The sequence below is a fragment of the Pundamilia nyererei genome, unplaced genomic scaffold (assembly GCF_000239375.1).
Source record: "Pundamilia nyererei isolate P.nyererei 1_Seehausen unplaced genomic scaffold, PunNye1.0 scaffold00088, whole genome shotgun sequence".
In the NCBI taxonomy this organism is placed as follows: domain Eukaryota; kingdom Metazoa; phylum Chordata; class Actinopteri; order Cichliformes; family Cichlidae; genus Pundamilia; species Pundamilia nyererei.
The window spans coordinates 1,020,840-1,044,937 of NW_005187489.1; the positions used below are offsets into that span (position 1 = coordinate 1,020,840).

A 24,098-nucleotide genomic window follows, 5' to 3' on the forward strand; every position below is an offset into this window, starting at 1 on the left:
GAGCCACTGTGAAGTACCTGTAGTATATTAGGTTGTCACTAGATGGCGCCATACTCAAGCACAAAAAATCGTCAATCGCAACTCATCTGCCAAGTTGGCTTTTGCTGTGTGTAACTATTGAAATCTGTCAGCTACAAAATATTGACACAGTATCACTTTGCTGGTATTACGATGCATTACAGTGTAAACAAGTGTAGCTGGTACTGAACCTACAACTTTCAGCTTTGACTAGTTTCATTATATTTTGCAATTTGAGATGTTTTGCATTAAATAAAGTCACCTGTAAAATAAATAAATAAGTATCTAGCCTTATTGTAAAGAGTAAACGTAACGTAATAGAGTACAGTGTATCAGCGCACCCACGTGTGGGCTATTGAACCAAGTGGAAAATATGATGCTTTGTCCTATCCCATCCATCCATTTAAACACACATTTTGCCCCAGGGAATATAATTCATGTAAACCACAATAATAAAAACAGGAACACTGATGCAAGAAAACACACCACAAACAAGTTTTAAAATGAAAGAAAAAAGTGAGCAACATAGGCCTAAAATAACTAGTTTAGATATGCATCCAGTAAGTTTTATATGCAGTCATGGTGGGTTCCACCTCCATGATTCAGAAGCTTGTAGAAGTACCTCTGGCAGTTTTCTGTTTGACTTTATCGATGTGTCACATCACATCATTGTGGAAGAGTTTTAGGCCCCGCTCGTCTTTACAGCGTTGCTTCAGCTCATTGAGGTTTGCAGGAATTCATTCATGCTCAGCTCTTTTCAGTCAGGTTGAGTTTTGTACTTTGACTGGATCATTGCAGCGCATTAATTCTTTTGCTTTTTTTTTTTTTTTGCCAATTTTTATCTGTTGGACAGATGTCTCCACATTTCATTCTGCATTGGTATACAGAGGAGCTCACGGTTGACTCAGTGACTGCTAGGTGCCCAAATCAGCACACTTCCACCACCATGCTCACAGTTGGTATAAGGGGTTTGGGCTGATAAGTTATGTTTGGGTGTCTCCAAACATGGTGCTGTGCGTTATGGACAAACAAATGGATGTTGTTCCAGAAGTCTTATGGACTGTTCATTTGCAACTTTGCCAACCTAAGCTGTGCTGCCATGTTATTTTTAGAGAGGAGGCTTTCTCCTGGCAACCCTTCCAAAGAAGCCAACGTGTTCTGTCTTTTTCTAATTTTATTGTCATGAACTTTAACCTTTAACATGCTAACTGGGGCCTGTAGAGTCTGAGATGGAGCTCCTGGGTTTTTGCAGTTTTTCTGAGCATTGCTCAGTCTGACCTTGAGGGGAATTTGTTGGGAAATTGCACAGTAAGCCTGTAGGCTACTTACTGTTTTACATAGCTGAACAGAAAACTTGGTTTTTCACCTGACTGTGTGTAAGTATGTAAGTATGTATAGATTTTTCTCATACATCCAGGCGCAGGTTTGTTGTACTTTACTTGATTATTTCCATTTTCATACTGCAGATGGAAATTTAATCTGTACTTCAGTGCACGCAGTTAATTGACCCACTTTTAGATCAAAACTACCCCAGAATGCAAAGCAAGGCGAGCAGAAAGAGAAAAGCGATTCCTGCAGATCAACCTGATGTCCAGGAAATACATGCATAGATCTGTATTCGTTTCTTCTTTTGGCAGTTTCTCCTGTAATATAAATGTAAAACTATTTAAAATAGTTTTACTATTTAAAATAGTTTTAAGTCATTTAACTTGTGAATGCACAGTAATAAAATCTCAGACTTTGGTTTCAGGATATCTTTTTCCCTCGCCTGACAAAAGCTTGCAAACTCTCCAGCCTCCCTGTCCTGTGCGGGATGGGCGGTCACTGCGCTTTTTCTCCCTATAAAGGAGAGGAGGCATGGACCTGTTGCGCTCTAATCGCCAAGCTGCCAGCGCAGAAAGCGAGCCTGCTCCCTGAATGCTCAGCGTGTATCAGCAATCTGCTGCACCGATGGATTTTAAGGAGCTTGGAGACGGCTCGTCCTCCGAGGGCGACACGGAGGATCTGGACAGCGTGAAAGCGCTCACGGAGAAGCTGAAGTTACAGACCCGCAGACCGTCCTACCTCGAGTGGCAGGAGCGCGTACAGAGCCGAGCCTGGAAGGAAAGAAATTCCGCGGACGGTCCCGAATCAGGAGGACAGCAAGTCGTTTCCGTGCCGGCAATTTTGAGGAGGTCAGAACTGGTTGTGGGCAGCATCTGTGGCTTTGACACTATGGACGATGCCCTGGAGCATCTTAGAAAAGAGCTGGTGAGTTCCTCCAGAAATGTGATTTGATTTTTATCTAAAGATGCGTCAAGCCCTGAGAAATAATTTGCACTTCTTGATAATCTCCAATCATTAAAACAAATTAATAAATAAGTAAATAAATAAATAATACAGAGTCCTTATCCATTCTTGAGAAATACAGATAGCTATCTATCTCCTACTTCACCTTTAAAACAGATAGGCATCTCTTTAGGTGTCAGTGATCTTGCTTGCATGACTGCTTGTCTTAACTTAAGGGAAAGAAGTCTAAACACACAGATTGCGAAACAATATGGTGCCTGTTTTCTCATAAGCTGCAACCCATCTAGTCCACATGATTTTTACCCTTTGATGAGGAGATAGGCACCATCCAAAACCAAACTTCCACATATGTTCTGCTAAACTGAACACTGAAACTCACTTTCTTCTCAAACGCGCTCCCTCCACCCCTCCTCTACCCTCAGAGGGAAATGCAAGTTCAGGACAACCGACTGGCCCGTCAGCTGATCCGTCTGCGGGTGGAGATCCATCGGCTCAAAGTGGAGCAAGTGTGCCACCGTCACAAGGAGATGCTGGACGACGCAACGTACGAGCTGGAGGAGTGCGGAGAGGAGTCGGACCTGCTGTGTGATATCCCCATGAAGGCTGCCTTTGCTCTGTCCACCCCTCTAAAACATCTGGGCCTCACCAAGATGAATATCAACTCCAGGCGTTTCTCACTGTGTTAAAGACCGCAGGCCTCACTCATGCCACCGAGGACGCTCCGTCACCTCCTCTGTGTTTGTGTAGGCATTATTGTTATAAAGGGTTATTTCCGTTGATGGCGCAGTGGGGCAAAAGTAAAGATGAGCCACTAGCAGCTGTGAATGAAAATGAAAACGATGATGACTTTGATGTGTGCCTTGGTATGACATGCATGAGGAAGCCTGTGCATACAGACCTGCAGGGGCATACACCTTTATCATCACGCAGCTTCCTGCTGGATGAAGTCTGGGCAGCTCTGCTGTTGACTGAGAGAATTAATGAAGACTAAGAGCTAGACTGAAGTATACTCAGTGAACTGAGTATATTTTTAATATCAGAAACCAAGGTGATTTGGTGATGCAAATTCATATTGAACAAAGAAGTTTAAGTGGGACAATAACTCATTTATAAATCTGTTCATATTCTTGGACTCTGCAGGAGTGCAGTAGAAATTCACATTTCAAATATGCCTTATTTACCTTCTACTGAGTTCACTCCACCCACTGTTAGAAACGAGCTCCCCGAAGCCACCTTTATTGTGATTGGCTGCCCCTCTTGAGAAGAGGTGAGGCGATTTTGTTAAGGTTATCCCCTCTCATTGAGGTCATTAGAAAAAACTGTCGGAAACTGTGTTTGGAGCAGTCTGTGCCTGAGCTTTTGGCTCACGGGGATTACTTTGCATACACTGACCTCATTATTGGGAACTTAATTCGTGTTTAATATGACTGTTCTCCATTGTCATGTGCCTAGAACAGATATAACTTATATATACAGTGATTAACACATGCATTAGAGCATGCCTTCGAAAATTACCAAACGAACTTTTAATTTTCTGAAATCTGTCAGCACGTGCAGGCGCTTTAATCAAATTCATATTTGCAATGAAAATAAAATGAAAAATATAATTAATGTTATCTGAGAATTACAGTCATTTACTTGCATTCCTGAACAGAAGCAACAATTTGCCTGATAAAAAAAACAACAGAAAATCTTCTTCTTTTTCTTTTTTTCTTTTTTTTTTTACAGATTTCTAAATCATTTCTGATCTTATTCATTTGACAGAAAATGAGGAAATGTTAGGTCAACTTTAAGGTTATACAGAAATGAAAGTAGCCCTCCCACATGTTCAGGTCACACTACCTTACATCACCTCAGAAATTATGCTGCCAGCCTAAATAGGTCTTGGAACAAAAGTGAGATGTTACAATTTAGAAAATGAAATAAAGACAAAACATATTGAAGCTGTTTTCAAGCTTGAATGAAAAAAAAATTACATATTTCCCCTGTGGCCTGCAGTGCTACTCATGCTACTCATCTCTCTGGCTGTGAGTTTCTCACTTTGCCTGGCTTCTCTTCAATAAAATGGAATCTAATAGCGTTCCCCTAAAATACATTTAAATACCTCAGCAGCAACGTCTCTTCTCTGAAATCATGACTCAAGTTTTATTTTTAATCTACCGTGATCTGCCATGTGAGGACTGCAGTTAAGTAAGGTTAAAGCCTCTTTACTTCTTATTTGCCATCATGCTTTTACAAGCATCATGATTAGATAGATGATGTTCACGTCTGCAGATTTTTATTCATTTATTTTTTAAGTAACTGGGTCATGACCTCTGAAAAGAGTCAAATGTATTCCCATCAAATATATTTTTCGGCACTTTGAATGTCAAGTAAGATTTAGGCAAAGCCATTAACGACCCTTTTAAAAGGTCACGAGCCAAAAAGTTTGGGAAACACAGCTTTACTGAAACTGATGCATGAAGGCAGCTGCTCCTGTCAGGTCTGGGCCGATACAGAAATGCTCAGCAACACGTTGAAGTAAACAAAGTCCTTTAATGCAGACACTTACAGCAGCCACAGGCAGGTCACACTCCAGCATTTTTTACACCTCTTCTTCACAAACCAAAAATATCTCTGCAACCTAGCAGCTGCAGTGACACAAACCAGGAGCTCGTGTCCGATGTTCTTTGTTTTTCATTAGCACGTCAGGATGCTGCAGAGCACTGATTTTAGACTATATGTGGCTGGCCAGTGACCAAGTGTATTTTATGTTTTAAATGATTTTGTCTTTAGTTGAGTTTTTTAAAGAATGAATGAATTTAACTTTGGTTGCATTAAAAGTGTAAAACATCTATTAAATGTATTATTCTATGCAGATTGTTAAATCAAGTTGTAATATGAATGTAATGACTTAACTGAATGAATATATATAAAAAACGCCTTAAAGTGTAAATTCCTAAATCTTTTTCTTTCACATAAAAGACATATTAAAGAGGTTTTATTTATCATATTTGAATCAGTTATAATAACTATATGATGGGAGACAGTGTTACACCTGCCTGTTCAGAATGGGTCACAGCTTTCTCAAAAAAACCTCTCATCTGAGCAACGTAAGTGTCTCAGGAAACCACACAGCGAATAGAGTGAAATGAAAACATTCCCAGCCATCTTTTTCAGAAACAGGTTGAGGTTTCGAGCGTTTAGAGTCATGATATTTTGTAAAAGCTTGAAAGTTTTGGTTAGATATCTCTTTTCTTTCTTTCTTTTAAACAGCCTTTTTGTAAGTAGTTTTGGTTGAAGTTAGAATTAGGGTTAGGCTTGTTCTGAGATGGGAGGAGCAGACATGAGTATGGATGAACAGAGATATGAAATGCTGATGATTGTATGATTTCTGTCGGTGTCAGTGAGGGAAAACATCCCCACATGTTCCAGCACATCCATCTCCATCATCCACCCTCGGTCCTAAAGCCACCCAGGCACAACGGTATCTTCTTTCCTTCCCAAGAGACAGCCATGACCTGCTATAACACTCAGACGTATGAAAGGGGCCCTGGAGGGATGTGCAGAAGCAGACATAGTCAAGCTCGACACCAAATATGCCTTGGCAGAGCGCGGACGCCGTGTTAAATGAGAGCGCAACTAAGACTGTTGAAATGATCACAAGTGGCATACTTCAGGAGCTGTGTGATCTCATGTGGGTCGCGGGACCTCAATAGTTAGACACATGGAAATGAGTATCATATGGAAGACACAGAGGATTAAGTACTACGGCTTGAGGCCATATTCTTGAGTGAATGCTTTCAGAATAAAGGGCTGCAGACTTGTGTTTCTCAGGCTGCTCATTCTTTGCCCTGTAGATACTTTCCCGTGACCCTTTTTCGCCCGTATCTTTCTGCTTGCCATCAAACCAGCAGAAGATATTACAGTGTAAATAAAGAATAGTAATCCATCTGTTTATCATAAAGCCAAGTAAGCCTACATGATGCACATGAGTAAGCACTAGAGACAAAAAAAAGAGCCCTCATTTACATTCACGAAAGAGGCCAGCACCTGCATCATGTAGCAGGAGGTAGGAGGTCTGGAAAACTTTCTGCACACTGATAGCATCGCAGTTTGATTGCGTAACAGAATGTGATTTCCAACCACATTTGGAAGTAGTGACAACTGTGGTCGAGAGGAAGAAAGGAATACCCTTAAAGCTCCAGAAGGCCTGGACAAAGCCGATCTCCAAACATGGCGGGACACTTTTCCTCCCAGCACGTATCAAAGAAGAGTTCTTGGATGATTAGACTTTATCTTCAGTCACATGCACCTACCTATTTACATCACTCTCAAAATTAAAAAAGAAAAAAGAAAAATGAAGCACATTTCACACATCCTCCTAGATTTATACTCTGCACTTTAACGGAAAAAAGAGTGAACTCAGGTGGTTTCATCATGAGTGAGACTTAATCTATGCTGTGGCAGTCTTCTAAGCACATATTTCTGTGCACTTCCTGTAATGTTTGGACTGACTTCCTGCTAGTGCACGCTATGTAGCAGCAGCCGTTCACCACAAGAGAAGAGATGCGGTCCACGGCTAGAGTTGTATGAAATGTCGAAAATGCGACAGCACAGGCTTAGAGGGTGTTAGCAGGCAGAGAGGTTTTTACTTTATGCCTTCTCTCGAGTAGAAATGTGACCATGAGACAGCCTGCTAGAGCTAAAATTATGATTCTATGTTACAAAATGTTCTATAAAGGAGATGTGGAGCTTGTGACGAGGCTTTTCTCTTTATATTTTCACATTTTTTAATAGTAAGCTGAGTAAACCAAGACCAAAGGTTAATTTTAAAGCCTTTTTTGGCCACAGACAAGAATATCCTCAAACCACATGTTTGACTAAAAAAGAAAACTTTGTAGTCTTGTTGACTTAACACCTGGGGCATAAAACCACGACACAGGAAATGCAACTGTCCCGAGTGCTGCAAGATATTCAAATATCTTTTGAACCGCTCTGGACCAACACCTCAGCTGCACACTGAAGATGTTCTTTACTTTAAAGGTCAGCAAGTCGCACGTTAAATGCAAACAGCGAGCGACACAAAAGCGCGGCCTACAAAAGCCCCCCGTCTCTAAACTGTTTTGGAAAATTCATGTCTTGTTCCGTGTTTGGGAAAGGTGCTGTCCTGACCCCTTTACCGTAGAGCCCATAACGTTCCCCCTTGCTCTCACACAGCTGCACAGTAAGCACCTGTTAAAAGCCTGCAGAGCAACCCTCAACCTTTCAACGACAGGAAACTCTCTGGGTTGCTCCCCTCCATAGTGCGCATGTGTGCATGCAGGCGCCGCACAAGTGCTCCTGTGATAGTGTTATAATAAGAGAAGCGGATGATGACATCTTCACACCTAGGCTCAAGTGCTGAAAAACTTGCTTGCTGCACTTAAACAGCTCTTTTAAAAAAAAGAAGATTTAAATAAGATTTCCCAATGGCGGCACCTGAAATCTGACATTATTGGACATTATTGGACGCTTGAGGAGACGTTTCATATCCAAAGAGGTGAGTTTCACACGTGTGATTCTTCTTACTTTAAGATTAGGTCAAAGAAGTAAAGTGAAACTGTGATAAAGGTGTAACAGGAAAGGATTTAAACGTCTTTCTTGTCTTAAAGCAAATATTCTACATAAATCTGGGGCTTGTTTTCAAATTTGGTCTCTTCTATGACGTTTACTGAACTTAAAAAAATAACAAATAGCAGCAACGCAAAATAAATCCATAAATAAATGAATAATGTTCAGCCTGCTTCACAACAGTAACAAAGCGCATTCAGATACTAGTTATCTCCTCTGTTGATATAAATCTGCATTACAAGGAAGATGTGACCACAAAAGAACAAACCGTTTTCTTGTAATGAAATACCAACGCTTCTGTAAATCTACTTTATTAATCTGTCTTTAAATAACATTAAAAAAAAAAAGTTTGGGTATTAAAGTATTTTGATACAAAGTTGACACTTCCTATACAAGTTTGTCTGTATATGGAAACAATGTCGACAATGACAACTGTTAAAACGGTAAATAAATTTAACAGTATGCTGTTAAAATGGTGTACCAGCAATTTACATAAAAACTTAAATCAATCGAATATCTATTCCACTCTATTAAAATCTATTCTTTTTTACAAAAATATGATTTTTTTATGGTTTGTTTCTTCAAGCTTCTGAACTGACAATGAGTGACTGAAGTCAAAAGTCTTAAAATCTTGGTTCATCACATCATTTCTGGTACACTTAATATCTGAAGTAGCCTTGGTTACATTGGAAACAATAACAACAACCATCAGTATGATTTTGGAAAAGCCTTCAGATGTCGATGATAAAAAGCAGAGGGTAACCCCTCAGTGGAAAATGCTGACTTGTATTACTCCCCGAGTGTGTGTCAGTAAGTGTAGGAGTGCTGATGATAAAATAAAAACATCTTTATGATCCCTCTGTGATTCCTTTCTTGGGGTCTCAGGGCAGTAGCGGGCTGTTACTCTCCAGATTTTTCTCACGGCTTTGAGCCTTTGGGACAGACGGCTGCTGCGATTGGCCCACTGACCTTCTTCCATGAATGGTCTGGTGGGAGCCAAGCGAGCCTGAGAAAGCCGGTTCATACAGAGTACCAGTCTAAAACACAATAAACAGAGCACGTGCAGATGCTGGATTATACCAGATTAACACTGGTACACTTCTGCAGGGCCTGCTTTACTTTCTCCAGAATGAGAGCAGGAAATGCCCCGATGTGACTGAACATTGAACATTGCTGAACATTATAGCAAAACTGTGTCAGTCCTGGATGTGATTTTGTTTAACTGACGCAGGGTAGCATTTAAAAAAAGTCCCTTCAGGTCTCAGACTCTTATTTCTGAGCCCGATTTCCCTCTGAGGCTCCATTTTGAGGCGAGGCCCTCAGTCACATCCGACTGAAGCAGTTTTCGGAAGCAAAAGCTTTTTAGAGCACACAATTTCAAATTTGGCCAAAAAAGATTTACTCAAACTGTTTTTCTTTAGATTTTCCAAGAGAATTCGACTTACATAATTTTAAATAGTGATTATAACATGTGGTTGTAAAGCGACGTGGAATCATTCGTTGGTGAATCTAAGATGCCATTTCTTCCACTGCTAATTTGTTGTTCCCATTTTATGAGCATCGCATTTTGAAAATAACCACAAGTTTCCGCCATGCAGAAAAGATGGGCTGCAACTGCAGTTCGGACTATTCAGACAGTGAGTGGATGGAGAACTTGGATGAAATCTGCGAACACTGCAACTGTCCCATACCGCCACAATCATGCAACCCAGTAAGTGTTCATCTTGTGTGTAGTATGTGCACATTAGTGTGAGTGTGTTGGTGCACATGAATGAGCGTCCATACATGAAAAGCTTCTGGTTTGTGGTGTGTGTGAGAATGACCACTTGGGGGACAAACACATAAGCTGTGAACCCACAGTGTATTTTGTGTTGTGTGGATTGTTGTTGATTATTGTCATATATTTCTGTATAACTTACATAACTGTGAGGAAAGTTTCCTTTTGGTTGTGTAACTAAATGCGGGCGTAACTATCCGTCCAATGTTGTTTGTTTCCTCTCTGAGAATTAGATTTCCCATTAGACTGGAAATGACAGAAATAAAGGAGAAAACCACATGTCTTACGATTTACCGTCACGATCCACGTATGAAACCGTAGAACTTCACGGTCTTACAGTGAATGTGACGTGCGACGGTGTCTTGTTTGACCGCATAAATCTTACAAAGTATAAAATGGAAATCTAATCTTGTTAATTTCTTCCCAGTACACAGAGCAGCTGATTCCATATCCATCGCAGATGACACCTCCTACATCACCTTTACCAGGTAATAAGTTTTAGAAAAAGTAAATTTTGTCTATAAACTTATCCTGATGGAGTTAAATCCATTTTTAATTATTTCGCTTAGTTACACACGACAGCCTCAGTTTAGCACTTCAGACATTTTCCTGCGGGCTAATAGATGCACTGCATGAGTACAATTTGAAAATAACTGTATACATAATTATGTAATATAGTTTTTTTTATTGTGTCAGTGTCAGTACATCTGGACTTTTCCCTCATCCCATCACATTATAAATATTTCCATTTCATTGTTTATGAACACAAAGTTTTCCATTTGCTTTCCATTCTCTGGTTTCCGCGGTGGTTCCTCTTGCTGTTTACACAAATATGACCAAGTATGCATGAAATTATTCAAGTAACTTTGGGCTTATTGTGTACTCAAGTACCACAGCCACACTTTGTTTCCTGGGTCCTTTGTGTAATAATGAATGTGATCCAGGATCAGTTGCAGCAAGTAGTTACAGTAAACCATGTAGTGACACATTTTTTATGATGATTCACTTCCCCATGTAGGAAACAGCTTCCGCTAGTTCATCTATTATATTTTTAGCCTCTAAGTTGGAGTTAGTTCTATAAACAATGAAAAGACAACAATTTATAATGCCATTATCTTGCCCTATAAATAAATCTTTAATTATTCACCTGTAAATGTCTACTTGCTGTTCTCGTACACTCTGACGAGAGGGGATCATTCGCCATCGCCAGCTCACGCTCACAGGGGATCGTTTGCTTTTTCTGTGTAATGTAATGCATTACAATGTGCCGCCGTGAAAGGGCCCCACATGTCTTTGTCAGATATGTAAAATGGAACAGGTTGAAATAAGCTTGACATAAGCTTTTCATGTTAATTGTAAGTAAAATTGTATCTAAAACTACAAATTTTGTCTTGCAGTCAACGTTGTGGTGGCCATTTACAGCTATGAGCCCACTCATGACGGCGACCTCGGCTTCGACAAAGGAGACAAACTCAAGATCCTCAACAAGTAATCTGCTTTTAAACACACAGCAATGTCTTGCAACGAAACCAAGAACTAATCTGGTCCATTATCCAGCATAAGCTATAAAACCTTAACACCAGGACATTTAACTGATGATTGTACAAAGACAACCCAAACTGAGAAACTGCATTGTTTTGTTTTTAATTATATATACACACTCATTTTGACTTTAATACCAGAAATATGTTTGAAAAAGTTGGGACTGACACACTTTCCACTGTGTATCGTGACCCTGTGTATGTTAGGAAAACGAGAAAATCAATCGTTGCAGTTTTGAAAGTGAAATCTCTTTTTTGTTTGTTGATTGGAACAGCTGGGGTAATCTTGTTTTTGGGATGGCTGACACATCTGGACCACAAGTGAAGCCAAGCTGCTGTAATAATAATACAGAGTAGCAGTGTTTTGCTAAAATAAGCAAGAACGTCTGTCACCTGCATGACAGTACGCATTGTTTACTACACCAAAAGATGGCTGTGGTGTTTTTAGATCATGGGTATCGATATTTCAAGTGCTCAGCCTCGCCCTAGCGTTAAATACGAAAGACTCAGATAAAGACTTAAATTAGAAAACATCTGCGCGACACTCGTTATAAAAACGATCGTGTTTCTAATTAACATTTCTAGCTTCATGTTCCACCAACTGCTTTTTTTGCGTATTACACAGTTTTTCCAGTCTCTAACTGCTCTGTCCCCACATTTTCTTTTAATGTATTGTTGACGCCAAATTTAAATTGAGCACATTTTTTGCTATATTGTCTTTGTACGTTTTCAGTTAAATATTGGGATTAACTTATTTGCAAATGACTTAAATTCAGCTTTTAATCATACTTGCACACAGCTGTGGGTCTGCTGGACTGCCGAGCACCCACTGTAAATACACGCCATATGTTTTAGAATGTATTTTCACATGGGAAATGTTATGACTACATGATCTCACCCAACACTTCCTGTCAATGTGTGCTGTTGAAAATTGAATAAATGTAAAAAAATGCCCCCCAAAAATTCAGACGTGTGATTTTGCGGGTTTGAAAGAGGAAACACAAACTTTAACAAGAGAAAAACATATATATAACAGCAAAGGAAATAAAGCCATATGACATACTGTGCTATATATATGTGGGTAAATGTGTATGTACGCAGAAAAGAAAATAATCTTTTGCTTGAAAGTTAAAGTTAATATATCAAAATATAAAAAGCTAGTGTTCTGCATGCACACTTAATGTAGCAAGATTTACCAGTTTTTTAGTAAAAAAATATGTTTGTGACATAGAAAACATAACTTCCTGGAACGACTGCTAGCTAATATTGTATTAAAACGTGTGACAATTGTTAATGATTTTAGGCAGAACTCCAACGACATAACAAGATTAATTTATGTAGCTCAAGATCTTAAATCTTTAATTTTTAGGGCCGTTTACAATTAAGTCTGTGCTGAGCATCCTTCTTTCCCTTCAGCGTCTTCTTCTTTTACACAGAGCAACACATTTTTCTCCCTCCCAGCGATGCGCTTCATTTTATTCACGTAAAGACTATTGAGGCCTTTTTGGGGTTGAACTGAACCTGTTTTCTGAAGCTGTGTGACACACATCACGGCTATGATAACTAACTCAGAGTATTGTTGCTGCCTCTTCTGACATGCAGGGATGATCCAGAATGGTATCTGGCAGAGTCTCTCACCACAGGCCAGCAGGGCTACATCCCCTACAACTTTGTCGCATTGTCCACCGTGGAGACCGAACCGTACGTCACACAGGAAGCACGCTGACACGCCTTTCAAAGCCATGTCATTCAACCTCAACACCATCTCATGTCATGCAATGCATTATCTGTCCCTGAGGGAAGGGAAGTGGTTAGCTCAAAGTGTGAAGCATATGGTGTGTTTGCGCTGCAGGTGGTTCTTCAGGAACATTTCGAGAAACGAAGCCATGAGGCTGCTCCTCGCTCCTGGGAATACGCAGGGTTCCTTCCTGATTCGAGAGAGTGAGACCGCCAAAGGTAAAATGCTCTACAGAAAACCGACTGCGCAGATCAACAGGCGGCTTCTCAGCAGTCTGTTTTACTTCACATTGAGATGCACTTAAATGCTATATGTCACATTTTAAACCTTTAATAACCTAAATGGAACAAGTGAGATCATGAACAATATGACTGGTTTCCTCAGTAGCAGTCAGTTTTGTTATTACGTGCATTTCCCGTAATCCCACTACCTGTTTCCCAATTTGTCTCATCTGTTTTGTTTCAGTTTTGTTTTCCTGCTCCTTGCTTAAAATAAAAATATGACTTACATGCTGCATTAATTTCACTGGAAATGAAGCCACGACTGCTAAATGCTCACCCCCCTGAAGTGTGCCACGATTCATTATTTTAGCCACTGGCACACAGTTCTGTACGGAGGTCTACACTGTGCTTTTTTAACATCGTCGAATGAACCTTATAATTGTTAAAGTACTCGACTGTGCCCACGTACAGCCTCACAGAACAACGCAGTACAGTGTGATTACCACAGATATTTAACTCTGACTCATAACACACTGGAACACACGGTGACTCACATTTTGTGAGAAAAGTGATGTTTCTATGCATTGTAGTAAAATGACTATAAAATATAAATTATTACAAGCAATCAATCTTTATTTATCCCAGACTCATAGTCCATAAAAACAAGATAAACCTCATAACACATAAAACAATAAAAACAGATTAAAAAACCCACCCAAATCGTTTTCCAACAAAAAGACGACCACACCAGCGTCTCTACAATGTAGGCTGGTTACTGAGGGGTGTTCCCATATGTGCATTAAGCTTTACAAGAGGACCCCAGCCACGTAAACCAAAACCTGTCTGAGAATCATTGTCATGCTTTCTTCATTGCCAGCTTAATCAAGTGATGGTTGCATCATTTGGTTGCTTGTAAATCCTTTTTTTTCCTCTTACCTTTGAAGCGGTAAATTTTCAGAAATGTAACAGGATTCAAACTCTCACCTTCAGCTGAATAAAACATAAGCTGTGTATAAAAGATAGATGATTGCACAACTATGTTTTTCAGCTTGAAGTTTGGCATTATGGCCTTCACTATTGTGGAGCAATGAGTACTAATACTTGGACCAGATGGTTGAGTGCTAATATGAAAACCACAAGTCGTTAGCCAATGAGCATCCTCTGATGCTCAATGATAAAACTTTACAAAATGGACTTACGGTAACATTTTACTCAACAAATCGAAAATCTCACCAAAAACCAGCGACTAAACCCATAAAACCACCAGGAAACTGTTAACAGAGACCAGGGCTGGGGCTGTTTCTCACTGAGAAAACTGTAGTCTGTTTGCAAACACCACTATCACCCCATCACGTTGGCCATCTTTGATATGGTCAGTGAGTGCTATATTAGCTAGCTTAATTGCCAAGATGCATCCAGATGCACACACAGCTACTCGCTGTTAGTAAGTCACTCACCGAAAAACTGGAAGAGTTTGCTGGACGGTCTGTTAACATGGCAGCAAACATGCTCAAAAAGTCCATTTCGGTGACAGGAAGCGGGTGAGGTGACACCTGGAAGACAGCTAGAAGCTACACGTATTATCGACCTGTCACTCACAACAGCTGAGACCCTAATACTGCCTCATCAAAGCCTTTTCTTAATTTTCAAGCCCCAGAGGTTACCACGTGTGTTCAAGCTATAACAACTCCATGACACCAATATGCTTCCTGTTTAAAGCGTTATGGGAAACAAAGCAAACATTTTTATGTTACATGGGAGTAGATAGTGCATGTATCTCAGGTTTGTCAGGTGGAAAGGACTTTCAATGCTCCTGGTTGGTAAAAATGATCAGATTAGCAACTTTAAGCATTAAAGCTGTCACGATGTTGCAAATCTACGCAGAGCGAATCAGCCCACAACATTATTTCTGCTTCAAAGGCCATTTTACCATTAAACTTTGTCTATATTATGAGAAAATTAAAATTTTTTAATTGTACTAATGTACTGATGTATTAATATTGACATTTCCAATACATTAGCTACTAATTTCATGCGTTGTAGTGGATGATGTATTTTGGAAAGCCTTCAGTGCCTGACAGTGAAAAGCTTAGTTAGGACATTTTAGAGTAAATCATCATGGTTCTAACTTCCTGTTCCAGGATCATACTCGTTATCAGTGAGAGATCTGGACCATAACACAGGTGAAGGAGTGAAGCACTACAGGATCCGCAACATGGACAATGGTGGCTTCTACATCACAGCGAAGATATCCTTCAACTCGCTGAAGGAGCTCGTCCATCATCACTCACGTGCGTACAGCCTCTTGAGGGGATTATCGATATTGCTGGTTACTGTGGAGTCTTCATTCTAATAATTTTATACGTTTCTTTTCTTTGTCATTCAGGTGATGCAGACGGGCTGTGCACAAAGCTGGTGAAACCATGTCAGTCTAGGGCACCGCAGAAGCCCTGGTGGCAGGACGAGTGGGAGATTCCTCGTGAGTCTCTGAAACTGGAACGCAGGCTCGGAGCTGGGCAGTTTGGAGAAGTCTGGATGGGTAAGTGCATTTCCATTTGCATGACTTTTAAAGGTTTGCAGAATTTTGCAGAAAAAGATCGTGTGTACAAAGCCCAGTTGCTCAATCTGGCTGTGGCCTTGACTGCGTGGCTGCCAGAAAGTTTTCGCCAGGGTTTTTCTGCAGTGTATGCAGAAGCGTTTCCTCCATGCAGTCTTAATTGTAGGCTTGTTTGAGCTGGTTAACTGAAGAGTGATGGGAGGTATTAACCGTGTTACACAACATCGCTCAAGCAGCATAAATCTGGCTTTCCTGTGAAGGATTAAGGTAAACAAGACACAAAGTGTTTGGATCACATGGGTATCAGTTGAACTAATCTGTACCACAACCCCATTATTACTGAATTGCAGGGGTAACTTTCCCTCTATTCCCCATCCTCATTTGCCAGCACAATTTAACATCCCAAACAAACCTCTCTTTAAGAGCTAAACATTACCAACAATGGAACTTCTCCACTCACTGCCACTTTATACTTACAATGTTTGCTCCCATGTAGCCAGAGCTCTGTTTGTTTCTTCATCCTCATCCAAACATTGGTTCAGTGACATTCTTGAATTGTGGGTGCGACTGTCCCTGGCTTTGAAATGTTTATTCACATGCACATGAAAATACACAACTACGTCTTCTAACGAGATTTCCATAGTAGATAAAAGGGGCAGAGAGATGCTTTGAATAGTAAAAATAATTTGCTCATAGTGTCGCTGCACTTCATGTTTGGTGTGAATTGTTCAGCGCTTTGTGTAACTGAAAGTGAAACTGCTCGGTTGTGGCTTTAGTTGGCATGAGGAGGGTGTCAGTGTTCCAGAGCTGGAATGAGAACCTGTTTGCATGAAAGCCATTCAAAAACTGTTGCTCGCCTGGCCCACGTTGAATCGCTCCACTGGTGACAAAAGAGCTGTGTTTAGAGTCATCAAATCACCAGCCGGCAACTAGACGGGCTTAATTACTCGTGTGGACAGAACAGGACATTCTTAGTTGGAGTAGAGGCATAGCTTTGTTTGGCAATCAGTTCAGGGTTATAATCTAACATTTGATTGTGGATAAAAGTCGTTACATTTTCTAAAAATGAGTAGAGTGGAGTCCTGCTGACTTTGCTTTGATTGACATATTTGGCACGATATGATATCAATCGGCCTTCATTACAGGGAAGGGAAAAAAAGACAATAAAATAAAGATAAAACATCTTATTAAAAGACAGCTTTACCAAATGTCTCCATAGCTGGGATTGGTGCTGTGCGATAATAAATCTTCTGTTGTTACACCCACAATGATTTCATTTTCAGAAGCACGGAGCCTGCAAACATTTTTATACACCGCATTTCGCCATTCAGCTTTAAACGCTCCTCCCCTCACCCTCAACCCCAGACACGGCAGATGGCTGCCCTGAGGTTCTGTCAGAGGCTTCTTCCTGTTAAAGCTGAGCTTTTCCTTCGAGCCACCAAGTACTTGCTCATAGGAGGTCATCGGATTCTTGGGTTTTCTCTGTATTATTCTAGGGTCTTTACTTTACACTATATAAAGTACTGGGTGACTTGTTTCAAGCAGCACTCTAACATTTGACTTGACTTGGTTAGTCATGGCCGCACACAAAAGTAATGATTTAGCATTCAATGTTATTTAATCAACGGCAAACGTGGAGTCACCCACTTCATTTTAGCCATCTCACTGACAAACCGCTCAGCAAGTTACAGTCATAGTCTGTGCTGGTGCACTGCACAAATACTGGACTGGTGGTGGGTAACAGATTAAATATTAAGACACTCAAGGCAGACACACCCTTGTAATGTGTAACTCCAAAGGCTAAATGGATGTGTATTTATATAACACTTCTTTTGTCTTTTTCAAACTTCAACCCACAGTCATGCGTTTGCATGTCCTCTTGCCACGATTTAAACAGTGAAACAGTTAGAAACCTGTTTTTGCACCAGACTATGGGAAGGTTGTTAACTATGGGAAGGTTAAACCAGCTTCTAGTGGCCATTCAAACACTTGCCATTTTTTGACACTTGCTTGTTAGCTCAATTTTTTCAGCTCTGACATACTAAAGTAAAAAGTGCTAAGTGGTAAACACCAGCATGAGTTAACCCTGTGATATCTATATGCCCATATAGATATCATATAGATATCTGTCAGTGCGCCCCAGGGTGGCTGTGGCTACAATGTAGCTTGCCATCACCAGTGTGTGAATGTGTGTGTGAATGGGTGGATGACTGCATATGTAAAGCGCTTTGGGGTCCTTAGGGACTAGTAAAGCGCTATATAAATACAGGCCATTTACCATTTACCATATGTTTTCAGGTGTCTACAACAACGACAGGAAAGTGGCAATCAAGAATCTGAAAATGGGCACTATGTCAGTGGAAGCTTTCTTGGCAGAAGCCAACATGATGAAGAACCTGCAGCATCCTCGCCTCGTCCGCCTCTTCGCTGTGGTTACCCAGGAGCCGATCTACATTGTCACCGAGTACATGGAAAATGGTAGGCAGAAACACAACATGTGTCACAACCTGGAGAATTTTACTAATGAGCAAGTAGCGCCCAACACTCAAGAGGGAATTCCACATGTCAGCTGAAGCATTAAAGGAAAATAAATCAGTGTTTCTGAGCAGTTCCTATTTGAAGGTAAATTAAAGAGATATGCGTTTGTAATCACACCAGCTCCTTTCCATTCAATTAAGTAATCTAAAATATGTCTAAGCCTGTCTGACATCTCCTGCCGTGTCAGGGTGAGCTCTGTGCCTGCAGCCTGCAGCAAAGACAAAAGAATTTCTGTTGTAAGTTCTCGCGCTGTTATAGACGCTCAGGATTAAACATGTTGATCTCCTATCAGACTTTGGGTGAAAGCACATGCTCGAACAAAAGAGCGGGCAGCCCAATGCGTTTCTTCTTTTCCCTGAGTCATAATGTCGTCATACACCTGCTCCACCTCAGTGAGCCTGTTGAATCAGTAGAATAGGTTTTGATGGTACATCCACAGCTGCCCTTCTGTTTGTTTGACTTTGATCTTTGATAAGAGATGAAGCTCTGTAATTTTTACACGAATCGAGTCGTGTGAGGAAATCTGAATGAGGCAGCCACAGTAACTCACGGGCCCTTCCCCTCAAAACTTGCTGCTTTGATGAAGCGGCCAAGCTCTGATAGGCCATTTTCGGCTTCTCCTCGTGGCCTTCACTGCTGGCTGCTAAAATGTTTCAAAGCAAACATGAACTTTCACTTCTTTGCTGGGCCTCTTCCAGACAGGTTACTGGTGTTTACGCATCAAGGGGAAGTCTCTCCGGCCCGTCTGAGACGAAGGGTGTTAAATTAGGAGAGGATGAATCACTGTGTTATTGTTCACACAGACCCCTGATGGTGCCTGGCTCTTTTCCAGGGACACATTTACACAAATGTCGGCACACTGCACCGCTGCGGCCGTAAACAAACATGCCGCAGCGCTTTGAATAACAGTTTGTTCAGCATCTCGCCACTGTGTCTTCCTCTTTTCCCCTCTCCTCTTACATAACATATGAGGAATTGCAGTGAATCACAAATCATGTTAGCAGTTTCAGTACTCTCAATAAAGGTTTACTGCCCACAAATCTTTCACTGAGAGGAACAATCGCAAAATGCACAGAGAGATGCTGTCACAAACACAACAACGGGCCTACAGCTGAAATGAATGGCGTGCCTTTGTATAGTCGTCTGTGAGTAGCTTGCAAACCACCAGCACTGGTTCTACGTGAGGCCGTGTCTTTGTCTGGGATCCACATGTTAACGGGACACAATTGTCGCTTCTGTTGTGAAAAGAAAGGACGGCTCTGGAGTTCCCATCTTTTCCGCTTCTCCCTTTTTTTATTATCAGAGACAACAAAGATGGAAAATAACAGGCGTGCCATCCCAGCTTCCCTTTGTGACCTTGACAAAGAGCTTTACCCTGGTTCTCATACTTCAAAAACTGTCTTCCGGACTTAAGCAGAGGAGTAACTGCCTCTTCTTTCCTGGCACAGTCATTCCTCTGAAACTATTTCCTTTGGTCTGACTTGGTTGGGTGGTGCACAGAGGTATTGTTCTCTGCTAATCAAAGTCAACACAAAGTCAGCTATCAGAAACTTAACTGATGGTCTCTGCTTCCTCCAAGTAAAATGTTCACTGATTTGAGGTGCTATTCTGGTCCAGCTCGCTGTATTTATGGCTGCAGAGAATCGCGAGGGCTTTTTTTGTGGATAAAGGGAAATATAATTAGTCTTGTGGACAGTGCATGGTTTTTTCCAATTCATTTTAGCATTCATTGTTGCCTAATCTTTGTTGCATAACAGTCAGTAATGTGGACGCGCCATTATGCAACCTGTTATTCTTTTTGAATGAATGAAAACTTAAGTTGTATATTTTTCTTACAGGTAGCCTGGTGGATTACCTGAAAACAACAGAGGGGAGCAATTTGCCCATGAACGTCCTGATAGAGATGTCATCTCAGGCAAGACATTTATTGTTACAGTCAATATATCTGCCCACTTATCTCCATCCTCTCTTCAAGTTATTTACAAGATTTCGTTTTTCACTTCCTATTATTCTAGCACAGCACTTCCACGCAGTAAAGTACCCACTGTTGAGGCTTAGTTTAATCTGGTGATAATATCAGAACCGTGTGTGTGCGTGTGTGTGTGTGTGTGTGCGTGCAGATGTGAAACCATGTTGATGAATGCAGGCTGGTCTAGACACTGTGGCACATATACCACAGAGGCTTATTACCACCGAACAAGGGGGCTATTGCCTGAACAGTTTATCTTGTGTTTTTTTAATCACACATTTGCACAAAGATGCCAACGTAGCTAAAAATTTAAAAGTATGGCCTTTGCCACCGAATACATGTGGCAGTGAAAGTAGTATAATAAGCTTAGGTCGAAAACGAAAAAGTGTAGTTGAAACTTCTTTCAAGTCAGACCCACTGCTTCCTTATCTTTCCAGTCTTAATGCAAAGCAAAGCTAAACCAGCCAACTGCTGACTTCACACTGGCTTCAGCTGCAAAATTTTAAGCATATATTACTATTTGTACCCACTCCTACTTTGTGAAATATAACCTGTCAAAGAAGTTAAATGTGTAGGTTTGGGAATGGAAAACAAAACCACAGGAAGGCAGGCTGAAGCTTCAAAGTCTAACCTGACGAGATTCTCGATGTGCAAGAGGCAAATTCTCGAACGCCTCAGAGCTCGCTGCAGAGGGCTGGAGTCTGTGCACAGCAGTGAACGCATTTTTACAGAATCAACGTTTTCAAGCCAGTTATGCACTGATAGATTTTGTGGTAACTGTAACCACCATGCAGTGGACCATAGAGACAAATGTGATTTATTGCTGTGGTCACAACCCTACCTTATGTTTAAATCAAAGTACATGCATGCAGTTAGAGGAATTAGAGATTTAACTCATAATATTTTGAGAGTGGCAACCACAAATCTAAGTGTGGTTTTAAGAACTTTTTAAATGCTTTCCATTATTTCTTTCATGCCACAATCAAATGAATGGAACAAAGGTGTAAAGAGGTATAAAGAGGTAGAGGTGGAGGTCACACTGCCACTTTGTGAAAGACGCAAACATACGTACATCTCAGGTTTCTCCCCGCCTATGTGACACATTCTCACGCCCGAAATATGCACCGCAGCTTCAGAAAAACTAGATAAAACTAGAGAAATGAACAGATCGCCATAAATGTATCAGATAATTTGTGTTTGTGGAGTGGTGAATTCTGTGGAAATCCTTAGCATCAATTTCCTTATTCATCGGAGTGCACTATCAGAGTCCCTTGTAGGTCCACGTCTTTCAAAATGAGCTGTGTTGTACCTGAATGAGTCACAGACTGCCACTGTAATAAACTCTCAGTCTGTGGGAAGGCAAAGCCAGGACTGCAGCGTTTTGTTTTGGGAAGTAGAGCTGGTGTTGTGCACCTGGGTGGAGCACAGAGGTGAAAGGGTAGAGAGAACTGACCCGAGGAAGTAGTCAACTCCCTACTTTGGGAATCTGTCTGGTTCATGTGTCTAACACACAAACATTGCACAGTGCTAAAATACACACAGGCCGTACACAGCCATTTATTTTGTGCTTGAACACACACACACACACACACACACACACACACTCATGCTTCTTTTGTCTTGTGCTGTCCCCTGCAGGTGGCTGACGGCATGGCATTTATTGAGCAGAAAAATTACATTCATCGAGATCTGCGAGCTGCCAATATTCTCGTCTCTCATGAGCTCATCTGCAAGGTTGCCGACTTTGGACTCGCACGACTCATAGAGGACAACGAATACACAGCGAGAGAGGGTAGCAACAGCTTTACCTATATCATCTCTTCGGCTCTATTTCAGAGCATTTCATAGATTCTTGTTTAATCTTCTCCATTGTTTCTAGGTGCAAAGTTCCCCATCAAATGGACGGCCCCTGAAGCTATTAATTATGGCACCTTCTCCATAAAATCTGATGTGTGGTCATTTGGGATCCTCCTTACAGAAATAGTGACATATGGACGCATTCCTTACCCTGGTAAATGATCACACTCGTATTACTCATTCTAGTAATAATAATAATTGTAAAAACATTTGATTTCTTATTTGTTTATTTATTTTTTATCAGGTATGTCCAACCCAGAGGTAATCCAGAACCTGGAGCGGAGCTACAGAATGCCACAGCCTGACAACTGCTCCGATGCTCTTTATAGCATCATGTGTCACTGCTGGAAGGAGAATCCGGAGGAGAGACCTACGTTCGAGTACCTGAGGAATGTTCTGGAGGATTTCTTCACATCCACAGAGAGGCAATACCAGGAATAGCTAGGAATAGACACATACAATAAACAGATTCAAACTAAGGCACAGCCTGTGACAGTGGATGCTGGATTTTGATTTTTTTCTTTAGAAGAATGCATGCCTTTCTACTGATAGGGATAAACAGACATTTTCCAAGTTTCTGCATCAAATATATTCTGACGTGACCACTTAGATATGATACTATTACCTATGGAACTATGAATATGAACCAGCTGGATCAGAGCCAGCAGCAGAGGGGAGCGTGATCGCCAAGCTGCTTGAATTAACTGGGGACTGACTGATGTAGCTGGATAACCAGCTGCTCTCCTGGTGCTTGTTGTTAACATGTAAATACTGTTCACTGCTTCAGCTGTGTTTTACCTCTGCTGTTTAATAAATGTTTTTGAAAGTGTTTTAATTTCAGTAAAAAAAGAGAAGCTGTTCATGAATGTTGTTTGTTACCAGATGACATGTGCATTATTTTAGTTTATCATTGCTGATGTTGCAGTGCGTTACCCTAAAATCATGAGAGCCGTCAAACTATTGCTATTGCTCGAGTACTGTAAGTTTTGGGGTAACTTCTGAATCTTCCATTGATCTTGGGTTCTTTAAACTTGTACTGCATTTCGTTTTAAAGGCAAATAATATTTTTACAATGCTGTATTTATTTTAGGGGCAGCGCTACTTGCTTATTGTAGGATTTTATTTACATAACACAGACGTTTATATTTGAGAAATTTGCCTCTGATTAAATATGGAGAAAGCAGCTGCATCATTAAAATGCTGTTTACAACACAGTCATTTTTTGTTTTTTCTATATATTTATTATTTCTTTTTAATTTTTGTTTTCCATTTAGTTTTCTTTTCCCGAGTGGGTTTGCTTGAGTAGGTTTACTGCTTTTAGTTTAGTTTATACTAATTAAAGCATCAGTTCTAGCTCAGTTTTTCATAATAATAATAATAATAATATAGGGAGGCTTTCCCCAAGTACTGTAATTTTTTTCCCTAAACAATTTATTTTTGTAAGTTAAATAAAACAAAATCAATCTGAGTTTTAGCTTTGACTTTACTCATAGTTAAATATACTAATTGCTTTGCTTTTTGACCAGACAAAAGCCAGCATGCCTGTAGTGCTGGTTCCAGTCCTGGATAAATCGAGAGAGTTGTATCAGGAAGAACACAGTAAATTTTTTGCCAAACCAAAAATTAGATCTTCATACCTTTTCAGTCAGATCCCAGTTTAACAATGACTTCCTTTGGTGCTGTTGGGCAACAAGGTGAAGGTGGAAACTGTGCAAAGGTCGGCTGAAGACAAATGAAAAAGAAAAGAGAAGGTGTGTTAGGCAGCAGAGAGAGAATGAAAGGCAGGGCAGAGGTGAGAGTATGGACGCTAAATTTAAAGACTGACAGGTAACGGAGGAGAGCTGCTGGTACGATGGAGAGAAGCAATGGTGATGGAACAGTTGACCCACACGATCAGACAGCAGGCTCTGAGGGCTATGAATCATAGTCCGTAGTCCACCTTTTTCTATGATAGAAAAAGATGGAAAATGGAGATAGTGATAGTAACAAAAAAGTCAGGTG

At 40.7% G+C, this 24,098-nt stretch overlaps 2 protein-coding genes across 2 annotated transcripts; both read left to right on the forward strand.

Moving 5' to 3' along the window:
* Positions 1 to 1,870: 1,870 nt before the first annotated feature.
* Positions 1,871 to 3,991, forward strand: fam167b (family with sequence similarity 167 member B). Its single transcript, XM_005738956.1, has 2 exons — positions 1,871 to 2,268; positions 2,730 to 3,991. Exons 1-2 carry the CDS (start codon positions 1,936 to 1,938, stop codon positions 2,991 to 2,993), a joined length of 597 nt encoding a protein of 198 aa, XP_005739013.1. The 5' UTR covers positions 1,871 to 1,935; the 3' UTR covers positions 2,994 to 3,991.
* A 3,639-nt stretch (positions 3,992 to 7,630) lies between these two features.
* Positions 7,631 to 23,305, forward strand: lck (LCK proto-oncogene, Src family tyrosine kinase). Its single transcript, XM_005738957.1, has 13 exons — positions 7,631 to 7,828; positions 9,498 to 9,610; positions 10,104 to 10,164; positions 11,074 to 11,164; positions 12,820 to 12,918; positions 13,070 to 13,173; positions 15,318 to 15,467; positions 15,563 to 15,715; positions 18,032 to 18,211; positions 20,110 to 20,186; positions 21,879 to 22,032; positions 22,120 to 22,251; positions 22,342 to 23,305. Exons 2-13 carry the CDS (start codon positions 9,503 to 9,505, stop codon positions 22,536 to 22,538), a joined length of 1,506 nt encoding a protein of 501 aa, XP_005739014.1. The 5' UTR covers positions 7,631 to 7,828; positions 9,498 to 9,502; the 3' UTR covers positions 22,539 to 23,305.
* Positions 23,306 to 24,098: the final 793 nt, after the last annotated feature.